The sequence below is a fragment of the Ctenocephalides felis genome, unplaced genomic scaffold (genome assembly GCF_003426905.1).
Source record: "Ctenocephalides felis isolate EL2017-DRISC unplaced genomic scaffold, ASM342690v1 CF-g0.4_SCAFFOLD_03572, whole genome shotgun sequence".
Classification (NCBI taxonomy): domain Eukaryota; kingdom Metazoa; phylum Arthropoda; class Insecta; order Siphonaptera; family Pulicidae; genus Ctenocephalides; species Ctenocephalides felis.
This window is the reverse complement of record NW_020539726.1, coordinates 22771146-22787658: the sequence shown is the minus strand read 5'-3', so window position 1 is coordinate 22787658 and position 16513 is coordinate 22771146. Positions and strand designations below refer to the sequence as shown.

At 27.7% G+C, this 16513-nt stretch overlaps 1 protein-coding gene across 1 annotated transcript in view; it reads right to left on the bottom strand.

Annotated features, from left to right (window-relative positions):
* Nucleotides 1-14786, bottom strand: part of LOC113387668 (abhydrolase domain-containing protein 2-like) — a 47353-nt gene extending 32567 nt beyond the window's left edge. Inside the window, exon 1 of the mRNA XM_026625026.1 lies at nucleotides 14443-14786. Within this exon, the coding sequence (XP_026480811.1) occupies nucleotides 14443-14597 (155 nt within the window). The 5' untranslated portion in view covers nucleotides 14598-14786. The remainder of the gene's footprint in view (nucleotides 1-14442) is intronic.
* Between the last annotated feature and the right edge of the window lie 1727 nt (nucleotides 14787-16513).

Genomic DNA, 16513 nt, shown 5'->3' with positions numbered 1-16513 from the left:
GGCATTCGATTTAGACCAACCAAAAATTTGTTGACGTTCCATAATGGAATAGGATAATATTAAATTTTATAGTAATAAAAAACTTTACCGAAACTTCTATGATAACTTATCATTTGCTTTATCTATGACGATATAAAAAAAATACTATCGATCATAATGTTTACCATTCTATTTTTAAAAAAATCATAGGTACTAATTGATGTCTATTTCATTTCTGGCTATTTCTGGAAAAGTTGGCACAGTAATAATGCAATGGAGTAATTTGGTAGAATAGGAAATAAACATAATATGCTATTTTTAAATTCTCAAATTATTATATATTGTCAAAGCTGCCTTATATTTTAAATCAAAGTTCGACCTTTCAGTTTTAAATCGATTAAATTCAATTATTGTGAACAAAATCGTAAAACTTTTATTAACAAATGCAAATATGCAAAAAGCACATAAGTAGCAAATTCATATTAAATATTATTATAGAAAGTTCTATTAGTTGAACATATTTAGTCTCGCTCTTTTCAAGAAATAAAGTGAAAATTCAATAGTTGTTGATTTATTGTCATGGCATTAAGTGAACATAATGAACAATTGAGAAGTAAGAAGACGCTTTCAACAGTTTTTATAAGAAAAAGCTCCCAGATGCATTGGTAAAACTAATTTTATTATTAGCAATTATTGTTATAAAAATAGTATTCTGCGATGCTTTTAATATTTACTCTTTTTGTGTGTGAGTAAGTAACAATGTTACAACTAGAGGAACATGCTAATAAACAAATACAATAGGGGCATATAAAATAGATAAAAGTTGTAAAACTAAAATGTTTTTTCTAATCAAAATTTATTTCCAATATTTTGTATCTTGCAGAAACAACGATTTAATTTTCAAGACTAAACCAAAGTTATCATTTAACAACATACCATCAAATAAATTGATTCATTAAGAAAATGGGCTACTTTAAGATTGCAATGATAATACTTGATATATTTTATAATACGACATTTAATCACGTTTAATTGCTTTTTTAATTTGCTTTTTAAATTTGGTATTAATGATCCTTGTAATTCAAACAATTTCAAGTTTAAATAATATTAGGCCAAAATTAGAGACCGTTAGAGAAATATAGTCTGGGATTAAAGGGAAAATAGGATTATTTTTATAGAAAGTCTGTCTAGCATGACATTTTCATTAAAATGCAATGAACTGGCGCCACTTTCAGTACCTAAGACGACATTACAGTATATTCATATAATGAGATCCGGCTCGTTGAATTTCTGCTGAGGAAATAAATAAGCAATAAATGAACCATATACTATTTCATGTATCAACGTCAGAATTTCAAGTTTTACGAGTTATTTAGTGACTCCTTGAAAATATAGATCTGAAGGGAAAATAGCTTTATAGTGCATTTCTGAAACCACTATTAGAAATGTTAAATACTAATCACAAAAAGATAGGACAACCTCTGGGTCGCCTTAGTAAGTAATTATTCTAAGAGCAGTTTTGATTTATGTTCAATATTAAGAAAAATGAAAATGAAAATGAAAATTTTTGCATATCTTCACGTTTTGAAGGTTTCTGAACATTTTGACATACCTCAGAAAAAATGAATGTGTGTGTGATTTATATGTCCGCATTTTTTCGTCCACGTTTTCAGGCGCACGGATCAGCCGATTTGAGTAGTTCAAAATACATTCGATTCCTATTGATAGGGAGATGTGTTGATTAATTTTTTAGCAAAGGCAGGTCTAGCCGGTTCGGAGATACGGAGCAAAAAGTGCAGAAAATAGAAATCGATTTTTTGAGAGAATGGAGTATCGGATTTGAATGATCCAAAAACATTCAATTTGTAATGACGGTGAGAAGTGGTGATTAGTTTCAGAATGGTTCGATTCCTATTGATAGGGAAATGTGCTGATTAGTTTTCGGCAAATGCAGGTCCAGCGGTTTCGGACTGAATACAGAGCTAAATGTGCAATAAATATAGCAGTTTTTGAAAAAACTAAGCGTCCGATTCGAATGATTCAAAGAATTTTCTGCTTGTTTTAACAAAATAATTGCTTTTGGAAAAAAACATTTTTGTTTCCATTTTTTTTAATTTTTTTTTTCAAAATTTTTTTTTTTTATATATCGAAAATAATTCAGATTTTAATTGTAATTCTAACTTAAGATCTACTATAATTTAAATAAATATTTTCAACTTTGCAATTCAGTTTATATAATTCTTTTAAATATTAGACAATATTACGATATTTATAATAATCTATTTGAAAATATTTAATTGCTGGAACGCTACGTTATTCCGTTACGCTACGGGAAGTTCCAGCAATTTGCCTTAAGGCACGATGCCATACACACTAGTTAAAGTAATTTTTGATAGACATGATTGACTTTAAATTTTTTTGAATCATCATAGATTGAAAGGCATACGTACAAATTGTTTAATTAACCAGATGTTATAAATAGTTTTTAACCCCAATATAGAATTTTGGTTTAGAAAAATACATAATCTTGATTTGTTTCAAGATAATTCGTAATATTCCCATTTATTAAGATATTGCATATATAGTTTTTGAATAATAGCAAAAAAGAAGTATGAACAAATTCAATAAAATATGCAATGAAAATAAGAATAGTAAAAAACGAATATAAAAATTCCAATTAAAATGTATAATAGTATATAGAATATGAAAATCTAAAGCGACTAAATGACCTAGCAAATACAAGTAAGAAATTTTACTAGGTGCATTTTCAGTGGCATTTTCATGAATATATAACTTTACATTATTCTAGTAATAATTTAACTGATTCCTATCATAAATGTATGAATGTTACAAGTTATATACACGATGACTCAAGTCTTCTTGGAATATATTATATTCGGATAATCTAACACATGCAAATTACATAAAGTCTACAGAAAATAAAAGAATGACCGTGACCGTTTATGGTTACATATATTACGCGTCATGTATTTGACACATTTCAACATGCCATTTTAAATAAATATTAAATACTGATAAAGAATTGCTGATTTTTGAATTAATGGATAAAGGAAAATTTCAGGAAAATACGAATCTACTAACTCAAATAACAAAAATAATATTTAAAATAATGATTGCCTTACAAATGTATCTTAGCCAATTGTTCTTTCTTTGTTATTTAATATCCTTTATGATATGAGTTTTGAAATACTGGATTTTCTTAAAAAAACTTACTCCAGACAGAAATAGAACATAATCCAAATAATTGTTAATATCAAATTACCCATTGTTATATATTTTAGTTTCGAATAAATAATTAAAATAGTTAGAATTAAAATTCTATAATAAATCCACTCTACCAAACAATCAAATCAAATCAAAATAATGAACACATTGTTGCAAAATAAAGTTTAAGTTTCTAACCTTAATTAATAAAAAATAATTTTTAAATTTTAAAATTTTAAAATAACTGAAATAAATAAAATATAGAAACAAACAAATAATATTTTACAATACTATTTCCACAAAAATTTCACGCGCAGTACAAAACACGGAAATCTTATAAAATTAGAATGCAATCCTAGCCAAAAACAATTTCAAATGACTTTAAATGCATTGATCCAAGGTTTTTCTTCGTATAATGATAATAAACTGCTTTGATACACGTTTTGCAAAATCAGCAAATTTATGGTATGGCGCACATTGGTTAAAAGATTATCAGTAAAAAAGACACAGTACAAATTGAACGTAGATTCAGACTAAATAACAACATTGTCAAAATAAATTATGATGAAGTGTTTGGTAATTATAATTTTGGAAGATAAGCTGTAAATCATAAACACAGTAAATGATGAAATATGAATGCATTCAGATAATTACAAAAGCCGTCTCGAGGATCATCCAAACTCACTTGCCAGAACACTACTAGAACACAATCCTACCAGGGCAAGATTAAAAAAAACTAGCTGTAAGTGGAATTCTGTCTTAAGGCAATTAAGGCATCGTGCCTTAAGGCAAATTGCTGGAACTTCCCGTACCAAAAATTATTATTTTTTTAAAAACGATTGACATTTTTAAAAAAAAATTACTTCGAAAAAATACGATTTTTAAGAAACTATAAATTGGACAAAAATTTACTTTTTTTGAAAAAAAAATTTTTGAAAAAAATTTATTTTGAAATATTTTAAATTTGAACTTTTTTTCAAAGCAATTACTTTTTAGAGACAAAATTTTTAAGGGATTTCAAGTATTACGTAAGCAGATTTATTACAATTATTTACCCCCCCCCCCTAACCCCTTGTCGGCAAAGTAGCAAAGCTCTTAACCCTACTGCTTACGTAAACTTTGCAATTAATGTAAAAAAATAAAAATACCTACGCGTAATCATAAGCTGCATGTAACCCAAAAGCAAATAACAACGCCCCCCTATAGTGCTTACGTACTTGAACGGCCCCTAACGCATTGGTACGGAACCCATAGAAATGTTAACAAAATGTATACTTATTGTTAAAATCTCTATAAAATATCTGATAATTTGATGAGCATATGTCTAATGATCATTTTTGACCGCCAAATGGCTTATTTTTTTACTTTTTCCTCCATATCTCCGAAACCGCTAGAGCTACCTTCATGAAAATTTTATCGATTCTTGTCAATACAAGTGAAATGTTTTTTGAATTATTCAAATCGGACGCTCCGTTCTCTCAAAAACTGAGTTACCGTTTTCGGCACTTTTTGCCCCGTATCTTCGGAACGGCTAGACCTGCCTTCGCCAAAAACTAATCAGCACGTCTCCTTATCAATACGAATCGAATGTTTTTTGAATTATTCAAATCGGTTGACCCGTGTTCCCGAAATCGTCGACGAAAATTTGTATCCGCACATACATACACACACATACATACATACACACACACACACATACACACACACACACACCCACACACATACATCCATTTTTTCTAAGGTATGCCAAAATGTTCAGAAACCTCTGAAACGTAAAGATATATAAAAATTTTCATTTTCGATTTTTTTGCGATTACTATAACTTACCCTACGGGAAGTTAAAAAAACAAAATATTTCAAGTTTCAAGAAAAATCAACCATCTCTGACAATGATCTTTTTATCCTACAGTTTTACTTGTCCATTTCAGAATAGGTGTAAAAATAACTATGTAATAAAATGAAAAAAAGCTGTAAATCTGCAAATCAACAATTATTCTGTAGATTTAAAATACTTAGAAAATTCAAAGTACATAATTTCTTTCAACAAACGATTAAATATAAAGTATACTTTACCAATATATACTGTACCAATTATAATTGGTACATATAAAGTAAATATTTTAAGATAAATTTATTCATATAAATTGTCAACTATTTAACGCAGAATTATCTACCCCTAAAATAATATTCATCCTCTAATTCTGGCATGGCATAATATATTTTTATTTTAATAGCCACAATAAAAGGTGTGACCTTAATGATTTTTTTATAATTCTATTTCTATACCAATCAGAATAAAGTTCTATAAGCTCTTGGAACGAATTATCCTAAAGCTTATATTTGAAGAAGGCAACCCAGGGGTTGACCATTCTCTTCCTGATGAAATTATATTATATACATTTGTAATAGTGAAGTCATTATATATGACAACAATGTCCCAAAGTCTATTTTCACTCACTTTATTTGATATTTGAGATCTATAATGAATTGAAAATCTGATATCACTACTATTTGATGTAAGGTAATCTGAACAATATGTTCTTAAGCTCTTGTGATGCATTCTCTGTACCTATTAATAAACCTTATCTTTGTAGAAGGCAACCCAGTGGTTCGTCACTCTCTTCCTGAGAAGATTATAATGGATATATTTTTAATACAGATATTATTATATATTGCAACGATGCACCAAATTTTCTCTTTATTTATCACGATCAAGCTGACCAAGTAAGTTTTCAAGAAAATCCAGAATTTCATAGCTCATATCCTAAATCGATATTAAGTTATAATGAAAGATTAATAAGTGGATGAGATACATTTGCAAGGCAATAAAGCATGTTAAGTAATATTTTATAGATTTAAATTAATTATTGCGTTGCTAAATTCGTGTTTATCTTAAATTTTCCTTTGACCATTAATTCCAAAATCAGCAATTAGTCCAGTCATTTGGTCGTTTTGCCGGTACAGTACTCCGGGAATTCTGAAAATGGGTAATCTTATAGATTTCGAAGTGCTCTTTACGAAAATCAACTTTGCCACCTCAAATTTGAACGGCAAGTTGCCGCCATATTGAAAAAATTGCGTCAAAAAACAGCTTTTTTAAATATCTCCTTTCTGGCTTATTCTACGATAAAAGTATCTATGTACGAATTAAACTAGATAAAATTTCCTACAATTCTTTAGAAAACCGTTTTTTTGTAAAATTGATAGTTTGAAAGTACGGCCGCCTCAAAGTCTTTGCTGCTCTCGCCGTAGTATCAAATCTCTCCATATATGACAGCACTTTGAACTTGACCATATTCTTTCTAATAAATAAATATTTTCAATGTTAAATTAAGCAAATAAGATCTAGAAATAAAATAATTCAAATATTTTTCAGTTTTTTTGCTGATTTTTTAACACTTCAAGCTACTTACTTATAGCTACTTTGCCATTGAAGTATTAAAAAATCAGCAAAAAGACTGAAAAATATTTGAATTATTTTATTTCTAGATCTTATTCGCTTAATTTAACATTGAAAATATTTATTTATTAGAAAGAATATGGTCAAGTTCAAAGTGCTGTCATATATGGAGAGATTTGATACTACGGCGGGAGCAGCAAAGACTTTGAGGCGGCTGTACTCTCAAACTATCAATTTTACAAAAAAACGGATTTCTAAAGAATTGTAGGAAATTTTATCTAGTTTAATTCGTACACAGATACTTTTATCTTAGAATAAGCCAAAAAAAAGATATTTTAAAAAAGCTGTTTTTTGACGCCATTTTTTCAATATGGCGGCAACTTGCCGTTCAAATTTGAGGTGGCAAAGTTGATTTTCGTAAAGAGCACCTCGAAATCTATAAGATCTCCAATTTTCAGAATTCCCGGAGTACTGTACCGGCAACAGCCTTTTTTTGCACTAAATGACTGGACTAAATTCTTTATCAGAATGTAATATTTATTCAAAGGTCGGTAATACATGTTTTTACCACTATAATGTGTAATATTAAATTATCATACAGTTTTGCGGTTCTTTTATAAACAAGGGTTAGTTTCAATTATTTTTTCTATGTTTTATGTAAAATATACGTCTCAAAAGCTATGTTTGTGACCAATAATTGGATTAGTTAGTTAGTGGATAATTATTTCAATACTATATAATTTTGAATGTAATATCTTATCTAATTTTCAAAATAGCAATATGTATTTCAATTTACCACAAATTGTTAGAAATTAATAGTACATTTAATATTCATGGAATACTTTTCGCAGTGCTGAATCGAATTCACGTAACAATCATTATTTCACTCGACATTCAAAATCATTATTTAACTCGACATAGAACTTGTATTTCTCTATATTTACGACTGTGTTGTATATATTTTATTGATTTTCGGTACTATAATCTAATAGAGGAAGTTTTCTGGCTGGATGAACGAAAACTAGCTTACGAATTAGGAAGGAACTACTAGTAAGAAAACAATTGGCAATATGAGGTTAAAGAAGGCTGTGGTTTCCAACCTGTGGGTCGCAACCCCTCAACATAACTATGAACCAAAAACGTAGATTGTTCGTAGATATAAAACAAACTGAATGAATCAACTAGTGGCGTATGGCATCGTGCCCTAAGGCAACTTCACGTACCATAATGAAATATACAAAGAATAAAATTCAGTTAAAAAAATATTATTGCAAATTTAGAAAAATTGAAACAAAAATTTAGTTTTGCCCAAAGCAATCGTTTCGTCAACACAAAAAGTAAGTTTTTTGAATCATGGATGCTAAGTTCTCTCAAAAACTGCAATTTTTGCATATTTAGCTCCGCATCTCCGAAACGGCTAGGCCTGCCTTGGCCAAAATCTAATCATCACTTCTACCCATCATTACAAAGTGAAGGTTTTTTGTTCCATTCAAATCGTATGCTCCGTTCTCTCAGAAACTCAATGTTTATTTTCTGCTCTCTTTGCTCCGTATCTCCGTATCTCGGATGGACCTGCCTTTGCCAAAAACTAATCAGCACATCTACCTATCAATAGGAATTTAATGTTTTTTTAACCATTCAAATCGATTGATTCGTGCGACCGAAAACGTGAACGAAAAATTGTATCCATATATACATATATCCACGCACACACATCTATTTTTTTAAGGTATGCCAAATGTTCAGAAAACTCTGAAAGGTGAAGATATGCGAAAATTGTATTCATTTTTTTTTACGATTACAATAACTTTCCCTACGGAAAGTTAATAATTGTTTTTATGCATATATTTACATATTTTTTATTAATTTGTAACCATAAAAATAGATGATAAAATTTCAATATTCATAAAATTAAATTGTTAGAAAAATTAAAGGGTGCAGCATTATGTTTTCAATGAACGGGGAGGAGGTGTAGGTTGAAGGTTAGGAACCACTGGGTTAAGATAAATATTTTCTTATTGAAGGAAGTGAAAAATCAAATGTGTTTATAAAATGTATAAATGTATTTATAAAATTTTAAGATCCTGCATTTAAAATACAACCAAAATAAACTTCATTTATTATAAGTATTTAAAATGCTGTTTCTATTCTAAATCTACTTCAAAGGAATTATTAAGGTCGTTATATTTCCAAGGATTTTAGAATTCGCAAACAAAATAGTAAAAATGTTATCTACATCTTTTATAGATTTGTACGGAAATTCATTCATAATTTTATATAAACTATTTATTTCGTTTACAGCACGGACAACATTGAAGTAAATTTACATTAAAAAAATTATTAAGGTCGTTATGTTTCAGATCAGAATAGATATTTTGTTGTGATTTTATCTATATCTTTTACAGATAAAATTCATTTTTATAAGAATTGGTTGTTTCGTTAGTCACTTGGATAAAGAAAAAAAAAGACTTTTGAAATCTTATCTAAAATAAATACACAAAAAGTTGCAATGCACTATTTAAACTATTTGAAGTATTCAATAGGTAATCTCTCAAAAATATTGTCTGACTTTATACCTGCTACTACAATTAGGAAGCAGGAAATTTCCAAACCTACTATAATTTCATTCTTTATTAATCTCATATCAGACTTCATACCTGACATGCAATTAGTAGAAAAGGTAATTTTAGAACCTACAATTTCCTTTATCTGGTAAATATTATCAGTAAATGTGATAAAGCTTTTACCAAAGTTGAAATTTTGGATGGTTACCAATGATGTACATAAAATTTATTATATTAATTGATAATAGTAAAATAAAAATTTAGATAAAATTTTTATAAAAAAAAAATGTGTATAATTATAATAAATGAACATATATCATGCAAACATACATTAATCCATATATTTATTAATAGGAATTAATATATTTATTATATAATCTTCACAATGTACGAGGTGTGTTCAAAAAGTACCCGGAATTACTAATAATTAAATTTCGCGGGTCTGGAGTGTCTGATTGTCAAAATTTTTTTTTATTGTGTTGGTATACATGCCCCTAAAGTATGATGAAATTTTCAGCTATATTCACTGTTTACTTTGTCTGTGGTAGTCGCTAAGGTTCGACGTGTTTTTCTGAGCTCGGCGATTTTTACAATGGAAGAATTGAAAAGTCAAAGAATTTGTATTAAATTTTGCGTAAAAAATGAAATAAAGTGTTGCAAAGTGCAAAAATTCACCAGATATGGCTCCGTGTGACTTTTTCCTATTCCCAAAGTTGAAGAGACCCATGAAAGGACGGCGGTTTTCCTCGATTGAAGAAAATCGCTGAGAGTGCTCAAGGACATATCAAAAAGTGAATATCAAGGGTGCTTCGAAAATTGGAAAAAACGTTGGCATAAGTGTATTATATCTGGGGGGGACTACTTTGAAGGGGACCACATTAATGTAGACGAATAAATAAATATTTTTTTGAAAAAACGAAAATTCCGGGTACTTTTTGAACAGACCTCGTATTATATTTTATATTTTATGCCCAATGAGGAAATAATTTTAAAAATGTTAAATAAATGGCAAATAAAAATATGCTCATATAAGTATGTGCAGAGATAGATACACATTTATTTTTATTTAATTATGTACTTATTATTGTTTAATTCATACAATAAATTTGTACTTGGTTAAAAAACTTGTTTGAAGCCATATAAATAAAATTACAATAAGATTTGTATGATCGAATGTATATCAAAAATTCCTTATATTGATACTTTAATCGCTGTGTCAGTCATATAGGTCTGACATACGGGATTTCGTAGAAGAAATAAAATTCAATATTCCAGAAATTTTGGCAAAAAAAAATTTTTCTTTGATACATTAAGTTTTCTTGATACATTTTTAACTAAATTATTTAATAAAGTTACCATGGCCTGTGTAATTTTTTTCTGATATAATAGTGGCAATTAAGATGTTAAATTTATATTTATAATTCGTAATTAGATAATTTGCATAGCATTTCTAATGGTGTTTGACTAAAATTTCAAGTTTTTTAAAAAAAAATGCTTGTTATAACTTCCAATTGTATTTTATTAATATTTTTATTCAGTTTTTTATAATAAATCACTTTTATTAAAAAAAATAATTAATATACGAAAAAACTTTTAAATTATAATTCGATCGCAATAAAAATACGTGTAAAAATACATTTTAAAAGAGCATGTTGTTTTCAAAGAATCTATTTTTGTTTATAGCCTAATTTCATAATATTTGACAAACGGAAATTCTAAATTTTAAAAACATTTTGATTGAAGCGATGTTATTGCTTTGACTTTAAGAATATGTATTTTTATACTCTTAAACTATTTTTATTTTTTTATATAGCAAATTTATTATTACAAATATTTTCATTTACAACATAATTCAGAATATTATTGTTCAATTTTAATCAAAAATAGATTTTTTTATCGTACTCATAAAATCTTAATATTAATTATTTATTGTGAGTTATCATATTTACATTTAACTTTGAAGAACGTTTCCAAAACTTCTCAATTATGAATTGATTGCAAAACTTCCAATATTATATAATTAGTTGATAAAGGTCAGATAAAAATGACTAATAACTGATATTCTTATCATGTCATGTATAATAATAATGAAAAATTGTATCAATGGTTCAAATAAATTACTAATTGTAAGTGTTGACATAATTACTAAGGAATTTGAATATTATCAATTAGCACAAAATTAAGAAATATTATGAATAAAGTTTTAAATTTTTTTTATTATTATAACAATCAGAATAAAGTAAGTGATTCCATGAGCTACAGTAAGAACATAATCTAAACAAATCTATAATGTAAAGTAAAAGAAAAAAAACTATAATAATAATAACAAATAAAAAGTTTGAAAATGAAATCCAAATATGGTTTTAATAAATAACTTAAAAATTTTATATATATATAAATGTTAAATATATGGAAAATGGTTATAAATGGTAAATAAAAATGTAAAATAAATAATAAATGGTTAAGCATGGTAAATAAAAATGTGAAATAAGTAATAAATGATTGAACATAGTAAATAAAAATGTTAAATAATTGGTAAATGATTGAAATGGCAAATAAAAATGTTAAATGAATAGTTAATGAAAATGTAAATTCAATTCTGTATAAAGAACAGGAATCATGATAATTATATGGAATAATTAGAAATCATTATTTGAAAATTCAGAGTATTCAATAAATTATAAAGGTAATCATTGTACAATAATTATAAAATTGAACTTTGCAAAATATACTATTGCTGTTATAATCATTAAAAAAATATTTAATGAATCATAATTAATTTAAAGTATTTAAATCATTATTGAAATATTCTGGAATCCTCATTTGAGGATCCAAAATAAATACCCATAATCATTGTAAAATAAATAAAAAAAATACATCTTACAAAATATAGTATTGATGTTATAGTTATGTGTAATTAGCAGTTAGGAATAAATATTTTAAATTTAATCTAAATACCCAAATAATTTTAAATAAAATGTTATTCAAATTATATATAAAGAACTTATTTTATATATGGAGTATTTTGAATTTCTTATTAGAAGATCCAGGGTACCCTATATATTGCATTGTTTGTAAAGATACTCATTGAAAAAAATTTAAAATATACTTAAATGAAACATTTCAGATTTTTTGAGGACCTTGAGAATTATATATTGTATTGTTTATAAAGATATTCATTGTAAAATAAATATTAAAAAACATTCTACAAAATATAACATTAAAGTTGTAGGAATATGTAATTATCATTCAAGAATGAATATTTATATTTTATTAAATAATGTTATGCAATTTATATTTTAAGAACTGCAAGGATTTCATATGTATAATCATTTCTCATTTGTGGATCCAAAGTACCGCATATATTTTATTTTTCATAAAGATATTGTAAAATAAATATTAAAATATATTCCACGATATATACTATTAATGTAATAGAATGTGAATAACAAAAAAAAACAGTGAATAAAATGTAATTCAATATATTTCATATATGGAATATTTCAGATTCCTTGAGAATCCAGAGTATTACATATATAATATATAAATAAATAAGAAAATTTATTCCACAATATACCCCATTGATATCAAGAATAAATATTGATAGTCAAGACAAGAATAAATGTTTGAAAAAACTAGTTGGTATTGGTATTTTGCCTTGAGGCAAGTTGCATGAACTTCCCGATATGTTTAAATAATCGACCTAATCAATAAAAAATAAATTACTTTATGAGCAATAAATAAAAGTATTCCAAAGGGATCTATTACACATAATTAAAAACGATTAAATTAAAATTCATTGTAAAATAAGTATAGAAATTCATTTTACAATGAATGTTTTAGTAATATGGAATGATCAGTCATATATTGACCCCATATATTGTATTGTATATAAAGAAACTCCTTGTAAAATATTAAAATACATTATACAATATATACAATCGTTGTCATAGTAATGTGGAATGTTTAGTCCAGAATAAATATTTAACTAGTGGGGTGTATGGCATCGTGCCTTAAGGCAAATTGCTGGAACTTCCCGTACCGCAACAAAATGTTCGACGAATACTGAATGTTTTCAAATAGATCATTATAAATATTGTAACATTGTCTAATATTTATAATATAAGAATTATATAAACTGAAGTGCAAAGTTAAAATTATTTGTTTAAAGTATATTAGAACTTTAGTCAGAATTAAAAATAAAATCTGAATTATTTTCGATATACAAAAAAAACTATATAAAAAAATTATACAATTTTTTTTCCAAAATCAATTATTTTGTTAAGACAAGCAGAAAGTTCTTTGAATCATTAAAATCGGGCGCTTAGTTCTCTCAAAAACTGCCATTTTTTACATATTTAGCTCCATATCTTCGAAATGGTTGGGCATGCCGTTGCTAAACTTCTCCCAATCATTACTAATTGAATGTTTTTAGATCAATCAAGTCGGATACTCCGTTCTCTCAAAAAGTCGATTTCTATTTTCTGCACTCTATGCTTCGTATCTCCGAAACGGCCGGACCTGCCTTCGCCAAAAACTAATCAGCTCTTTTCCCTATCAATAGGAATCGAATGTTTTTGGAACCATTCAAATCGGTTGATCCCTGCGCCCGAAAACGTGGGCGAAAATTTGAATCCATACATACATACACCACACACACACACACATCCATTTTTTCTGAGGTATGGCAAAACGTTCAGAAACCTTCAAAACGTCGAAAAATGTAAAAAATTTCAATTTCGATTTTCCGCCCATTACAATAACTCACCCTACGGAAAGTTAAAAAAATAAAATGTTTTTCAATTTATTTATAAAGAACTTATTTCATATATGAAATAATTCAGATTCCTTGAGGATCAGAGTACCCCGTATATTGTATTGTTTATAAAAATACTCCTTATAAAATAATAAAATACATTCCACAATATATACCATCGTTGTCATAGTAAGGTGGAATGTTCAGTCAAGAACAAATATTTAGAATATAAATATATAGAAATATAAATATATAGAATATAAATATATAGAATATAAATATATAGAATATAAATATATAGAATTGAATATTAATATTCAATTTATATATAAAAAACTTATTTTATATATGAAATAATTCAGATCCCTTGAGGATCCGTAGTATTCCATTAATATTTTTTCTAAAGAAACTCATGGTAAAATAAATATTACAATTCACTCCACACTATATACCAATGATGTCATAATAATGTGTAAAGACAAGTCAAGTATAAATATTTTAAAAAAATCTCAACTTACGGCTCTCGTAAAAGCGGAGCAATTTTGTAAATGGCCTCAAGAAACGTCTCATCTTTGCACCATATTTTAGGCGTTCCCGGTTGTGTATTTACATTTAAAATTCTAAATAAAATGCACAAAATCACAGCAATAACCGCTAAAAGAGCCGGAGACATCACGCTCACACAAAAACACCGTCCGTTCTGTTCGCATCACTGATTCATACTGACTTACGGAAAATATTAACAGGCGTCCGATTGTGTTATTTTACTACACACTAGATATGAAATGGAAATTATTTTTCTGATGACTGAATTATAAAAATATTATAGTAATTTTTGAAAATACATTGAGTGTTCAATTCTTGGAAGAAATTTAAACAGTTGTGCATTTTTTGGCAATCTGACAGAACTGACAAATTAAAATGATTTTACAGGTTAGGTTTGTATGGGGAGAACTTTTAGGCGTATATCTATTTGACAGTTGTCGATATATCGAACAACGAATTTAAAATCATCGATAATATGAAATTACTAACTAGTCGTGTATGGCATCGTGCCTTAAGGCAAATTGCTGGAACTTCGCGTACAAAAAAAAAGATATGTTAGATATGTTTTAAACTTTGAAAAAAAAAATAGATTTTTGAGAAATTTTAAATTTTTGACCAAAAAAGTATTTTTTTTCAAAAACTTAAAATTCAAAATACATGTATTTTTTCAGTTTGAAATATTTTGGAAATTTTGAACTTTTTTCCAAAGCAATCGCACTGCTTTGGGAATCGTTAAAGTATTACGTAAGCAGATTTATTACAATTATTTGCCCCCCCATCCCCCTTGTCGCTCGTTTAAGTAAGCAAAGCTCTTACCCCATACCCCCATGCTTACGTAAACATTTTTCAATTAATGTAAAAAATAAAAATACTACCTACCGACGTAATCATCATCCAGACTCCCCTGCCCCCAATGACAACCCAAAATAAGCAAATCAGCAACCCCCCGCCCCCCTATAGCGCTTACGTAATACTTGAACTGCCCAGCTGCATAGAGACGCAATATCGAAGCGCGTAAGCGCCGCGTCGCCTTCTAACGGACAAACGATGTTACGAAACCCACAGAAATGTAAACAAAATTGATACACATTAAAATCTCCATAAAATATCTAATAGTTAGATGTGCATATGTCTAATGTTAATTTTTGACCTCAAAATGGATTTTTTTTACTTTTTTTACTAGATCTCCGAAACCGCTAAACCTGTCTTTCCAAAAATTTGATCAGTTCATCTTGTCCATACAAGTAAAATGTTTTTGAATTATTAAAATCGGACGCTCCGTTCTCTTAAAAACTGAGTTATTGTTTTTGGCACTTTTTGCCCCGTATCTTCGAAACGGCTAGACCTGCCAATGCTAAAAACTAATCAGCACGTCTCCTTATTAATAGGAATCGAATTTTTTTTTGAATTTTTGATATCGGTTGAACTGTGTTCCCGAAATCGTCATCAAAAATTTGTATCCGCACACACACATACATCCATTTTTTCTAATTATAAGGTATGCCAAAATGTTCAGAAACCTCTGAAACGTAAAGATAAATAAAAATTTTCATTTTCGATTTTTTGCGATTACTATAACTTTGCCCTACGGGAAGTTAATAAATCGATCGACAAATTATTTAAAACGAATTATATTATATTTAACTAATCGATACTATTGTGGATAAAAGAAGAGACTATAAACTGAACAAACTAGGCGTTAGTGGCATTTTGCATTAAGGTTGTGGTTTCCAATTGATCACTTTGCAAGGCTCCCAAAATATTCGTATTACAAATAAATTGGAACGATATTAAAAAATGGGCGAAAATATTAAGTTATATTCATATTGTTACATTAGACTGCATATTAATTTGTAGTCTTATAGTATCAGTTAAGTTTATGAAATGAAATTGTTAAAAAAATTAGTAGAGCACCGAATTTTTTCTCACACATACAAATCAATCACAATTTCGGGCTCAATCGATTCAGATTCACTAGAAATGACGAAAAAAACATAAACTAGAAAGCCAGATTTCTGGTGAAAACATAGTCTTAACTGTCAG